Source organism: Macaca thibetana, chromosome 6 (genome assembly GCF_024542745.1).
Source record: "Macaca thibetana thibetana isolate TM-01 chromosome 6, ASM2454274v1, whole genome shotgun sequence".
Lineage (NCBI taxonomy): Eukaryota > Metazoa > Chordata > Mammalia > Primates > Cercopithecidae > Macaca > Macaca thibetana.
Genome location: NC_065583.1, coordinates 42,262,221 through 42,275,249, shown reverse-complemented (window position 1 = coordinate 42,275,249; position 13,029 = coordinate 42,262,221). Strand labels below are relative to the sequence as shown.

The window sequence follows — 13,029 nt, the reverse complement described above, 5'->3', positions numbered from 1 at the left end:
GTGGTGGTGCGTGTCTGTAGTCCCAGCTTCTCGGGAGGCTGAGGCCGGAGAATTGCTTGAACCTGGGAGGCAGAGGTTGCAGTGAGTGTTGAATTTTGTTAAATGCTTTTTCTGTACCTATTGAAATGATCATGTGATTTTTGTACTTTATTCTATTAACATGGTATGTTACATTGATTGACTTTTGTGTGTTAAACAATCCTGCAATACTGGGATAAATCCCACTTGGTCAAAATGTGTAATACTTTTTACGTTGCTGTATTTGTTTTGCTAGCATTTTATTGAAGATTTTTATATATATATATATGTATATATATACACATACATATATATATTAAAAAAATTCAATAAGGGATATTGGTTGATAGTTTAGATTTCTTATGATATTTTTGTCTGGTTTTGGTTACAGAGTTCTACTGGCCTCAAAGAATGAAGCTAGCTGGGCCTGGACTTCTCTTCATTGGAAGTTTTTTTTTTTTTTTTTTTTTTCAGACAGGGTCTCCCTCTGTCACCCAGACTAGAGTGCAATGGTGCAATCACTGCTCACTGTAGCCTCACCCTTCTAGGCTCCATCAATCCTCCCATCTCAGCCTCCTGAGCAGCTGGGACTGCAGATGTGCACCACCATGCTTGGCTAATTTTTGTGGGGTCTTTTTGTTTGTTTTTTATTGTATTGATGAAGTTTCGCCATGTTGGCCAGGCTAGTCTTGAACTCCTGGGCTCAAGTGATCCTCCCGCCTCAGCCTCCCAAAGTAATGGGATTACGGGCATAAGCCACCATGCCCAGCCAGAAGTTTTTTGATTGTTAATTAAATCACCTTATTTGTTGTAGGTCTACCTGGGTTTTCCATTTTTTCTTTCTTTCTTTTTTTTTTTTTTTTTGGAAATAAAGTCTCACTCTGTCACCCAAGTTGCAATGCAGTGGCACTATCATAGCTTACTGTAACCTCAGATTCCTAGGCTCAAGTGATCCTCCTGCTTCAGTCTCCAAAGTAGCCACAGGCATGTGCCACCATGCCCAAGTATTTTTTTTTTTAGAGATAAGGTCTTATTATGTTGCCCAGGCTGGTCTAAAACTCCTGGTCTCAAGCAATCCTCCTGCCTCAGCACCCCCAAAGAACTAGGATTACAGGTGTGACCCACCATGCCTGGACTCCATTTTTTTCTTAAGTCAGTTTCAGTAATTTGTGTCTTTCTAGGCATTTGTTGATTTTATCTAGGTTGGCATACAATTGTTCATAGTATTTAGATTGGTAGGGATATCCCTCTTTCTTTTTTCTTTTTTTGAGAGATAGGGTCTTGCTCTGCTGTCCAGACAGGAGTGCAGTGGTGTGATCATGACTCACTGCAGCTTCGACCTACTGGGTTCAAGCAATCCTCCTGCCTCAGCCTCCCAAGTAGCTGGGACTACATACTCGTGCCACCACACCAAGCTAATTTTTGTATATATATACATTTTTTTTTTTTTTTTGGTAGAGAGAGGGTTTCACTGTATTGTCCAGGCTGTCTACTTCCTTAAGGTAGATTAGGTTACTGATTTGGAGTCTTTTATCAAAAAAATAAGCATTTAGAGCTATAAATTTCCTTCTAAGCACTGTTTTAGCTGCATCCTATATGTTTTAGTATGTCGTGTTTTCCTTTTCCCTCATCTCAAAGCATTTCTAGCTTTTCTAGTGATTTATTCTGTGACTCGTTTGCTTATTAGGAGCTTGTAGTTTAATTTCCACATATTTGTGAATTTCTCAAATTTCCCTTTGTTTTTGATTTCAGAGACCATACACTGTATGATTTCAATCTTTTTAAATTTACTGAGGCTTGTTTTATGACCTAAGATATGGTCTATCCTGGAGAATATTCTATGTATCCTTAAGAAAAAAATCATTCTGTTGTTGTTGACAGAATGTCCTATAGATGTGTGTTGTGTCTAGTCGGTTTCTACTGCCTCTCTTAAAGTGGAAGCAGGGTAGTTAGTTCGTGTTATACCCTAATACTCCACTTCTACTCAGTCTTCCCTCTGAGGTCAAGAAGCTAGTATGCTTCAATTATCATTATCATCATCATCATCATCATCATCATCATCATCATCATCAGTCAATACTTACATAGCACATCCAGGCACTCTTCTAAGCACTTTCCATAAAATCACTCATTCAATCCCACCATATGCTCACCTTTGTACCCCAAGCAGCTGTTCCTCACTATACATGGAGCTCCCCTCACCCTGCCGGGTCTGAGTCCACTCATTCTCAGACTTCTTTTCCTTTTGTGCCTTCACGCAGTTACAGCAGCCACAGGGATCATGACTCTCAGGAGGTGTGTCTTCTGGGTATTTGTTTCTTCTAACTGCATCAATGTAAGCTGCAAAGCAACAGCCCTTCCATTAGGTCTCCATCTGACCCTGAAAATCAACTTTGCAACCTGCCTTAGCTCTCTGGGAGGCTGCTCCTAAGCATGAGAAGGTAAGTATGATGGCCAGGGGTAGGGATGTCATGCTGACTTTGTCATACAAAGCTGAATAAACATCTGTTTCTCTGTGGTCCATGGTCAGAAGAGACACTGCTCGTAAAATAGTATTTTTTGTTGCAGTTCCTCCCACCTCTAAGATTTAAAGTAGAGAGGAGTTCGATTCTTTCACACTAACAATTATAGAACTAATATATACCAAGGAACTTGGCTAGATCAAGGGGGCAGATGGGTAAGACCTGCTCCTGACCACAAAGAGGTTAGTTTAATGCAAGCTTGTCCAACCCGCGGCCCACAGGTGGCATGCGGCCAAGCACGGCTTTGAGCTCAACATAAATTCGTAAACTTTTTTCGAGCATTATGAGATGTGTTTTTGAAATTTTATTTTTAAGCTCATCAGCTGTCATCAGTTATTTAGTCGTCAGTTAGCGTATTTTATGTGTAGCCCAAGACAATTCTTCCAATGTGGCCCAGGGAAGCCAAAAGATTGGATACCCCTGGTTTAAAGGGAGAAGATTCAATAACAACACCTGCAGAATGTAAAGAGGGTCATAAGCAATCCAGTCAAAAGGGGCAGAGCACTCATGTCTTCTCGGAGGACCTGGGAAAGGCTTTAACAACATCTTTCTTCCGCTTAACATCCCTCAGCTACCTCCACCCACTGCTCCTGGACACTCTTCCTGTAAGTCGGCCTGGCTAACTCCAATGCATCCTTCTTGTCACCATTTGTAACACTCTCTGCAAGAAACCTCCCTTGACAGCCAGTCTGCGTTAGGTGCCTTGTCAGTGTGCTCTCCAAATCCCTGATCTTGCTGTGTAGCCCAGGCCGTTTTGTATTACTAGTCCGTTTTGTAATTGGCTGTTCAGTCGTCAAACTCTCAGAGGGCTGCTAGTTTTGTAAGCTAAGGGACCCCTGTCAGTCAAATCCCCGCTGCAGAATCAGCATAATGCGGGGCACGCAATAGGTATTGGATCAATACTTTTTGCCTGACTGTAGGGTGGAAAAGGCTGGTCCTGATGCCGGCTGGAGCGACATGTTCAAACAGGGACTGAAGGTCAGGTGGCCCAGTTAGGGGGAATATATGGGCCAGGTTAGCAAGCTTCAGAGAGACGGCAGCACCCCCACGGGCCCTCCAGTCACCCTGGCACGGGCGGGGCCTGACAGCTGCGGGCCCTGGGCGGGGCACGGGCGGGGGCGGGGCTGGGGGGCCGGAGGCAACAAGTCGTCACCGGTGACTCTGGGTTTGCGGACCCAGCTTCCCTACCCCATCCGCAACCCTACTCAGGCTCAGCATCTTCTCACAGGCCTCCATCCATCACCTCAGACCCAGGATCTCAGCCCTTGTGCGTCTTCAGGATCCTCATCCCTGATCTCCCCCGAACGCCGCCCTATCCCTCCTTCAGGCGGGGACCTAATACCTTCCGTCCAGCGCTCCCCGCTGCCCAGAGTCGCCGCCATATCGGTTCCCAATCTGCAGGTCTGCCGAACCTCCCCCGCGCCCGAGGCTGAAAGAGAAGGGGGCGCGGAGCGCGGGGCACGCTGGTCATTGTAGTCCAGTCCGTAGGAGTTCCCGGGGCACTGGACTACAACTCCCGGCAGGCTCTGCGCCGGAGTCCGTGGGAGATGCAGAGAAGTGCTTCGACCTTCGTCAGAAGACCTGTGGAAGAGTGTTGCTGCTAGCTGCCTGCAGCACGGCTCTTGGCTTTTCCTCATTTGTAGAGTTGGGATAGTGGCTTCGGCCCTGCCTAACCCTAGGGACATCCAAGGAGGGGCGACTGAAGTCCTGCCTGTAAAGGGCTTCGCAAACTATAGGCTAGAGGGTGACAGTATGACTATTGTGCTCGTCAGGGATGTCTTTCTGAAGCATACGCTAAGGCCTGTTCTGTGTAGTCAGTGGTAGGCCCTGGAGATTCAGAGATGGGTCTGGGGGATGCCGAATCCAGCCTTTGGAAGCTTAAGAGTCAAGAAAATAGAAAAGTGATGTAGATTTATGGGGTTGGAGGGCAATCTAGGTATGCCCCTACTGCCCCAGCTCCTCAGGCACTGGACGTCAGAGGGTGTCGGGGTGGAGAAAGAAGACATGGAAAGGTATTGGGGCCGGCATTAAGAGCCTCCATCTTTGCTGTTCCTGTCCTTCCTCCAACTCATCCTACTCCAACACCCCTCTGACACTTTTCTCCTCTCTTCCAGCCCAGTTGTCTCTTTAGCCCATTCCTTTCTTTTCTGAAGGGCCAGACACTGAGATTAGTAAAAAGCAAATGAGGAAATAAATATTCTTGCTGTTTCCCATCCAGATATGGATGGAGCCTAGCAAAAAATAAAAGCAACTCTTCCTTCATAGGTGGATGGCTACAGTTCATCCCCGAACAAAAAATTACCCAGAATTCACTGAGGTCTTACCCAAGAAGACCAAATCAATCATGATATCAACTAGCACCTACTTAGGCAGTTGGGGAGAGATGTATATTCCTGGACATAAACTTGGAAGGGTAAAAGCACCAGAGGGCATGCAGTTCCAGCCCTTTCCTACAGTCACGGCCCTGGCATCACTGACATCTTGCCCACTTAAGAACTCAGAGAATGGCTGGGTGCAGTGGCTTACACCTGTAATCCCAACACTTTGGGTGGCCGAGGCGGGCGGATCACGAGGTCAGGAGATCGAGACCATCCTGGCCAATATGGTGAAACCCCATCTCTACTAAAAAGACACACATTAGCTGGGCGTGGCGGCATGTGCCTGTAGTCCCAGCTACTCGGGAGGCTGAGGCAGGAGAATCGCTTGAACCTGGCAGGCAGAGGTTGTAGTGAACCAAGATCGCACCACTGCACTCCAGCCTGGGCGACGGAGTGAGACTGTGTCAAAAAAACAAAAACAAAAAAAACTCAGAACAAGGCCTTTCAAGTGGAAAAAGCACTGGCCTGGAAGTTGTATAGGTGTTATATTAATAGTTGGGGTTTTGCCACAAATCATTGCATGATCCTAAACAACTCCTTTTTCCTTCTTCTTTGGCCTCAGTCTCCTCACCTATAAAATGAGAAGGTTGGATTCAATTAGTAATTTTTGCTTGTTAGGTTTTTGAGATGGAGTCTCACTTTGTCACCAGGCTGGAGCGCAGTGGCGTAATCTCGGCTCACTGCAACCTCTGACTCCCTGGTTCAAGCGATTCTCCTGCCTCAGCCTCCCAAGTAGCTGGGACTACAGGCACATGCCACCATGCCCAGCTAATTTTTGTGGTTTTGGTAGAGACGGAGTTTCACCATGTTGGCCATAATGGTCTCGATCTCCTGACCTTGTGATCTGCCCGCGTTGGCCTCCCAAAGTAGTGGGATTACAAGCGTGAGCCACCGCGCCCAGCCTCAATTAGTAGTTTTTAAATTGGGGAATTCTTAAGGCTCAATGTGCAGATGTCTCTGGAATCTTCTATTGAGGAGTGGGAGTGGGGAGGAAGGCATAGCAGGGAAGGCACTAGCACCTCACCCTTCTTCAATCAAAGCAGCTCTGCTTTTTTCTGTTTTGTATTTTGTGGTCTACTAAAGGAAAGAAAACCCACATGTTTGAAAACTACCAAACTAGTTGACCACTAAAAGCTTGTGTCATTTGTAATATCAATTTCTCCTGGAGCACTTGAAGACAGTGTTCTTTCCTCACCCCCACCCCCATAAGCACTGAGAAAGTAACAGTTATCTAGAAATTTGGTCATTTTCACTTAATTTAGGAGGAGGAATTTAACATAGTGATTAAAAAATCTGCATAGGATTGCCGTAGGATATAATAAGATAATGCTTGTAAAGCTGTTAGCACCTCATCTGGCATGTAGTATGTGTTTAATAAATGCTGGCCACTTATAGACTGGCTCAGAGGAAGAGAAAACATTTTTTACTGTTTGACATTGTAAATTAGGAGTGAAGGGGTGTATATGGGGCATATCATAAGGTCCTGGATATGACTAACTGGAACCCATTCCTGTCTATCTGGCAATGATTACCTGCAAATAAGACAAGAAGCAAAACACTGCCAAAAAGGGCTGGGAAGCTGCTTGTTCATGCACCCTAAACCCTGAATCTGGCCACTAAAACTGGTGATTTTCTCCCTTTCAAAAAGAGAAGATGGCAAAAGTGAACTAGTATGAGAAGGTTTTGGGTCGTCCTAAATCCAATGAATTATGGATGTCCTTAAACTTGAGAGGCGAAGGAGGCCCTGGAACCATGAGATGAGTCAAAAGCTCCGTTCTGGGACATTGAACCTATGACCAGCTAACTAATCCAGGCAGCAATGTGCTCACAGAAGGCTGGATCCTGAAGGTCCCACTTGTGCTCTGCAGCCGAGGGACCTGATCAGGGACATCCACCAGGTGGTTGAATATAAAAAGGAAGTTCTTCTGGTTTGGGGAGGCTAGACCGCCTGCTCTAGAAGATGGACAACTGAGAGTGGGATGGACCTCAGAGTCCGGGGGCACAGGGAAAAGGTCTGGAGGTACTACCTGGAGATGTTAAAATACCGTGAAGTCAGAGGCGTTTGGCTGAGAGTGGGCTGTTAGAGCACTGCAGGGGTTAACTGGATTGAGAAGAGGAACTATGAATTATAAGACTATTTAGGAGCAGAGTCTAGGCTCAGGAGTATTGGACAAGATTTGGGAAGGTGGGGCTCTCCCCAAATCTTAGCTGCTTTCTGGTAGCTAAGCATCCTCTCTCCTCATCATCTGAAACCTCACATCCCCTTCTTTTCCAGACTTCTTTTCATTTGCTTCTAGCACAGTAACAACAATGGTTTATCATTATGACCTTCTTAAATATTGCCAAGTATGCACATGTATTCTTCAGTTCGTTTACACCTCAACTAACACTTCCGGATGAATTTTTGTATGATTGCATCACTTGCACTAATGCGCAACTCTAAAGCTCAACATTGAGAATACTTCTGTGCCAGTTTCTGCTTAAACTCATCAACTAGTCAGCAAAAGTAATCCTCACTGTAAAGTTCAATTTCTGTGTTTTGTAAAAGAGGAAACTGTGGGCCCAAAGAGTACAGGATGGGGATGCCAGTCGAAAAAGACCTGCGGGAAGAGTGAGAGGGTAACTGGGAAGGAGATAAGGGAAGAGAAATTGGGGTCTCCAAGGCAGTTCTCAAAGAGGAGGTAGATGTGGAAAGAAGTTTGAAGAGGAGAGAAAGGAGGACATCCACAAACCCAGGAAAAGACTGGTGGACATAATCACACGGTGTTTTCCAGCACATTCAAATTGAATAGAGTAGTACTAGCTGGGCTTGGGGAAATTGTGTGCCAGAACTAGGTCAAGGGGGCCTGCAACTATCCTTCATCTGCTAAACCATTTTACCTTAGGGCCAGCCTCAGGTTTCTCTCGGTTTTCTCCACTTTATTTTTTTGAGACAGGGTCTTATTCTGTTGCGTGGGTTGGAGTGCAGTGGCTCTATCACAACTCACTGCAGCTTTGGTCTCTTGGGCTCAAGCGATCCTCCCACCTCAGCCTCCCAAGTAGCTGGGACCACAGGCACATGCCACTATGCCCAGGTTTTTTTTTTTTTTTTTTTTTTTTTTTTTTTTTTTTTTTTTTTTTTTTTTTTAGATGTGGTATCTCACTATGTTACCCAGGCTGGTCTGGAACTCCTGGGTTCAAGTGATCCTGCCCCCGGGGACTTCCCAAGTGTTGGGATTACAGGCATGAGTCACCATGCCCAGCCTCCACTTACTTACGTATTGAACAGTAGTGGATTCTTGCTGGTGATACTGAGGTTTGTCCTGTGCCCTATATGGTTGAGATGCTGCCCCATCCAGCCCTAGAAGAAAGAAGCTGAGTAAATGATCCCACTGGGTCTGTGTGTCTGAGCTGGTTTATTGGTTGCCCTCCCATAGGATGGGGGAAGAAATGAGAGAAGGACATTCTGCAGCAAGCCCCCCATCCCCACCATCTGTTCCTGTTTAAGGACCATGTAGTCCTGTGTGAGAAAAGGGAGGAAATCATCTTGTAAACAATCATCATCCTGTTGTCTAGAAATGAAGGAAGAGAGGGTTTCAGAGAAGCTGCAAGGGCTGCAGAAGGCTGCACTCAGATTTCCTGTCAGAGGTGGGGTCTCGAATTTGCATAAATAGTAGGCTCCTCCAGGAGAAACCTCTCTACTAGAATTTGCTCCAGAGCAGAATTCAGCATTAAATTCATCCTCAACCCTTTCCCAAAGGAAAGAGTTACTTAGCAACAGGAAAATCCACATGGCTCATGTGGTAGTGTCAGGGTACAGTGTCAGTGTCAGAGTAAAATCCTTTCAATCTCATAGATTATTAATACCAGTTCTCTCCCTCTTCCCCCACATATAAATACCTTATGACTAACAGCTTATATATGCAGGTCATTGCCCAGAGTCAGAGGAAAATGTGTGGTTTTATAATGAAGATGTCAGCTGAGTTACCTAGAGTGAAGCCCCATGTCCTTGACCTGATTAGTCCAGTATGATGAGCAGCTGAACTGAGTGCCCATGGCAGGCAGAATAACAACAGCACAAACAGAATCCTAGGCATTGTTATGTCATCTGAGGAGTTCCATCCCAATGGTGGATGTTGGACCAGAACTGGCTAGTAAGTCATGTGCTGTTGGCTGTGAGATTTAAATCAAATACATATGAATTATTTAAAAAATACTAGCCAAGTCTGGGCGCGGTGGCTCACGCCTGTAATTCCAGCACTTTGGAAGGCTGAGGTGGCCGGATCACCTGAGGTCAGGAGTTCGAGACCAGCCTGCCCAACATAGTGAAACCCCGTCTCTACTAAAAATACAAAATTAGCCAGGCGTGGTGGCAGGCACCTGTAATCCCAGCTACTCAGGAGGCTGAGGAAGGAGACTTGCTTGAACCTGGGAGGCAGAGGTTGCAGTGAGTGGAGATCGCACCATTGTACTCCAGTCTGGCCAACAAGAGTGAAACTCCATCTCAAAAAAAAAAAAACAAAACAAAACTAGCCAGGTGTGATGGCTCACACCTGTAATCCCAGAAATTTGGGAGGCCGAGGTGGGAGGATCTCTTGAGCCCAGTAGTTTGTAACCAGCCTGAGCAACGTAGCAGGACCTCATTTCTACAAAAAATTTTTAAAAATTGGCTGGTCGGGGTGGCACATGTCTATAGTCCCAGCTACTTGGGAGGCTGAGGCAGGAGGATCATTTGAGCCCAGGAGTTTGAGGTTGCAGTGAGCTGTGATTGTGCCATGCCACTGCACTCCAGCCTGGGAGGCAGAGCCAGGCCCTGTCTTCCCTCCCCCACAAAAATACTGCAGTATTGCTTTCATAGGTTAGGTACCCCACAAAATAGACTCCAAGACACTGAGATTTGCGTACTAAAGGTTTCTTGGTGAGCACTCCTGGAACAACAGCTGTGAGGAGTAAGGGAAGCAGGAATGGGGGCCAGGTAATTGAGGCAGGGGGTCCAGGTCTTCATCCCCACTCCCAACCCCCACAGCCAATCATCAACCAGCTGTGAGTCCTCAGCAGCCAACAATCCCACAGCTGGGGAACAAGTGCCTTGATCCTGAAGTGGGACCTGGGTGCTGGTGACCTACTCCAAGCTGTCTGTTACAGTTGCTCACTTCCCAGGTATCTCCACATTTATTATCCCATTTTACCTAGTCACTAGCCTGTGAGGTAGCAATGGCCAGGTAGGACACCTTCTTCCCTGTTAATACACAGGAGAATTGGAACTCCTGAGAATGTGAAAGGCTTGTCCAGAGTCGCCTGCGACTTGTCTACCCAGAGTGATCTCTACTTAGCACATATTATTCATTTTTTCTTATGTCCAGAGTCTACAGAACTGTGGAATATAAGAATGAGAAAAGGTAGTGAAGGCCAAGTTGTCCAGCCAGCTCACTTTAAAACCCGCCAGGCACAGTAGCTCATGCCTGTAATCCCAGCACTTTTGGGAAGCCAAGGGAGGAGGATCACTTGAGCTCAGGAGTTTGAGATCAGCCTGGCCAACACGACAAGAGCCTGTCTCTACAAAAAATTTTTAAAAATTAACTAGGTGCAGTGGCTCATGCCAAGAGTCCCAGCTACTTAGGAGGCTGAGGTAGGAGGACTGGTTGAGCTCAGGAACTCAAGGCTGCAGTGAGCCATGATTGTACCACTGCACTCCAGCCTGGGAGATGGAGTGAGACCCTGTCTCAAAAAAAAAAAAAAGTAAAAATGTAAGAGAACAGGCTTGGAGGAGGGGGACAGTTTCACCCAAAGTCAACCTGCAAGTCTGTGGCAGAACCCAATCTTAGGACGAGATTTCCTTCACCCAAGAGCCAGTTTATATTACCTAGGAAGTGCTGGGCACAGTGTGTCACACAGGAGCTACAGGCATGGGCAGGTTACAGGCCCTGTCCTGGGAGATTTTAGAATACAGTAAGTTCTCTTCTTTTCTTTTTTTTTTCTTCTTTCTTTCTTTCTTTCTTTCTTTCTTTCTTTCTTTCTTTCTTTCTTTCTTTCTTTCTTTCTTTCTTTCTTTCTTTCTTTCTTTCTTTCCCTCCCTCCCTCCCTCCCTCTCTCTTTCTTTTCTTTCTTTCTTTTCTTTCTTTCTCTCTTCCTTCCTTCCTTCCTTCTTCCTCTTCCTTTGTTTTTTTTTCTTTCACACCTTACCCTGTCACCCAGGCTGGAGGAGAGTGGTGCAATCAACCATGGCTCACTGCAGCCTCTACCTCCCAGAAGCAAGTGATCCTCCTACCTCAGCCTCCTGAGTAGCTGGGACCACAGGTATGTGCCACTACACCTTGCTAATTTTTGTATTTTTTTGTACAGACAAGGGCTTGCCATGTTGCCCAGGCTGGTTGATATGGTTTGATTCTGTGTCTCCATCCAAATCCCATCCTGAATTGTAATCCCCATAATCCCCACGTGTCGAGGGAGGGATCAGGTGGGTGGTGATTGGATAATGGGAGTGGTTTCCTCCATGCTGTTCTCATGGTAGTGAGTTCTCACGAGATCTTATAGTTTTATAAGGCAGTTTTCCCTGATCTTGCTCACTCTTTCTCCTGCTGCCTTGTGAAGAAGGTGCCTGCTTCCCTTCCATTGTGATTGTAAGTTTCGTGAGGCCTCCCCAGCCATGTGGAACTGTGAGTCGACTAAACCTCTTTCCTTATAAATTACCCAGTATTTATTTACAGCAGTGTGAAAATGGTCTAATACACTTGTCGTGAACTCCTGCCTCAAGCGATCCTCCCACCTTGGCCTCCCAGAGTGCTGGGATTACAGGCATGCGCCACTATGCCCTGCTCACTAGGTTTCCACAGTCTCATTTTAATAGTTTTAATGAGACAGAGAAGATGAAACTTTTTGTTCTAGGCTGTCTCTCTCATCGCCTTGAGAAGCCCGAATCAGGAAAAAATAGCATATTGTTGCTTCAGAATGAGTAAGCAGTGTTCTCCCTATGTTCCAAACTGCCAATTAGCGGTACTTATAAAGTTAAATACTCCTGAAAGACACGCATGGATGACTCGTCCCTCAATTTTCCACAAGATTCATTTCCAAACTAATGTCATGGTAGACATGACTAAGAAAGCAGACACCTCCTTTCTTCTCCTCCTTCTCTTTAAATGACTTTCCAGTATTTCTACAATCTTTTATTCTATATCTAGGACACAAGATAACTGTTGTATGGGGTAAAGTGGGTGGGGTTTGTGTTGATGAAGTCACAGACCTATCTTCACCGCAAACCTTCCCAGTGTTTATCCCATAGCTAAGACCAAAGTGATGCATGTCTACCTGGGGGCAGGCAGAGGACATTTGTCCTCATCTCATTCACCTCTCCCCATTGGCATTTCCTAGTCAAAACTTCCTTGGTGATGACTGGTCACTGTTTACAGCCCCTCGTTTCTCTCCTCTATTAGAGTGGTTAGTCAGTCGCCTCAGCCCTACTAATAAAAATAAACCAGGTGATACTCTGGTTTCTCTTCAGATCATATAAATCTTTCACCTTTTACTAAAGATTCCTGTGGAGAGGAGCAACTTTGAGCTTTTAACTAAGTTTTTGAGGCTTTCCTTTAGCAGGGCTAGTATAAAGAAGAAGAAAACAAACAAACAAACAAACAAACAAACAAAATGACTGGGTGTGGTGGCTCACACCTGTAATCCCAGCAGTTTAGGAGGCTGAGGCAGGTGGATCACTTGAGGTCAGGAGTTCGAGACCAGCGTAACCAACATGGTAAAACCCCGTCACTACTAAAAAAGTACAAAAATTAGCCAGGCATGGTGGCACACACCTGTAGCTCCAGCTACTTGGGAGGCTGAACCAGGAGAATCACTTGAACCCTTGGGAGGCAGAGGTTGTGGTGAGCCAAGATCACAACACCGCACTCTAGCCTGGGAGACAGAGTGAGACTCCATCTGAAGAAAAAAAACAAAAGCGACAACACCACCACCCAGGTGAACCTGATAAAACCTGACGCAAAGTCCCTTCTATCGACCATCCAAGTTTCTCAGAGAGCTGCCCATAAGGCAGAAACCCGCATGTATGTCTGGCCTTGGAAAGAAGGCCCAAAAGCTGCTAGAACATTATGTTAGGAAATGTGCATGGGAGCATAGACCTTAAA

General features: G+C 45.9%; 1 protein-coding gene and 1 non-coding gene across 4 annotated transcripts in view; one reads left to right on the top strand and one right to left on the bottom strand.

Moving 5' to 3' along the window:
* DNAJC18 (DnaJ heat shock protein family (Hsp40) member C18) overlaps positions 1–8,985 on the bottom strand; it is a 38,367-nt gene extending 29,382 nt beyond the window's left edge. For 2 of the 3 annotated variants that reach the window (XM_050795056.1, XM_050795055.1), the window contains exons 1-4: positions 8,886–8,985; positions 8,172–8,258; positions 3,883–3,969; positions 2,172–2,358 (exon numbers count right to left, since the gene is read on the bottom strand). In XM_050795056.1, coding sequence (XP_050651013.1) covers positions 2,172–2,358; positions 3,883–3,922 — 227 coding nt within the window. In that variant the 5' untranslated portion in view covers positions 3,923–3,969; positions 8,172–8,258; positions 8,886–8,985. Of the gene's footprint in view, positions 1–2,171; positions 2,359–3,882; positions 3,970–8,171; positions 8,259–8,885 lie in introns of those variants that run through there. The other variant, XM_050795057.1, reaches the window with a different exon arrangement.
* Positions 8,986–12,375: 3,390 nt separating this feature from the next.
* On the top strand, positions 12,376–12,491 carry LOC126957849 (U5 spliceosomal RNA). The gene has a single exon (XR_007726992.1). It is a non-coding gene; the product is annotated as a U5 spliceosomal RNA (small nuclear RNA).
* The last annotated feature ends 538 nt before the right edge of the window (positions 12,492–13,029 follow it).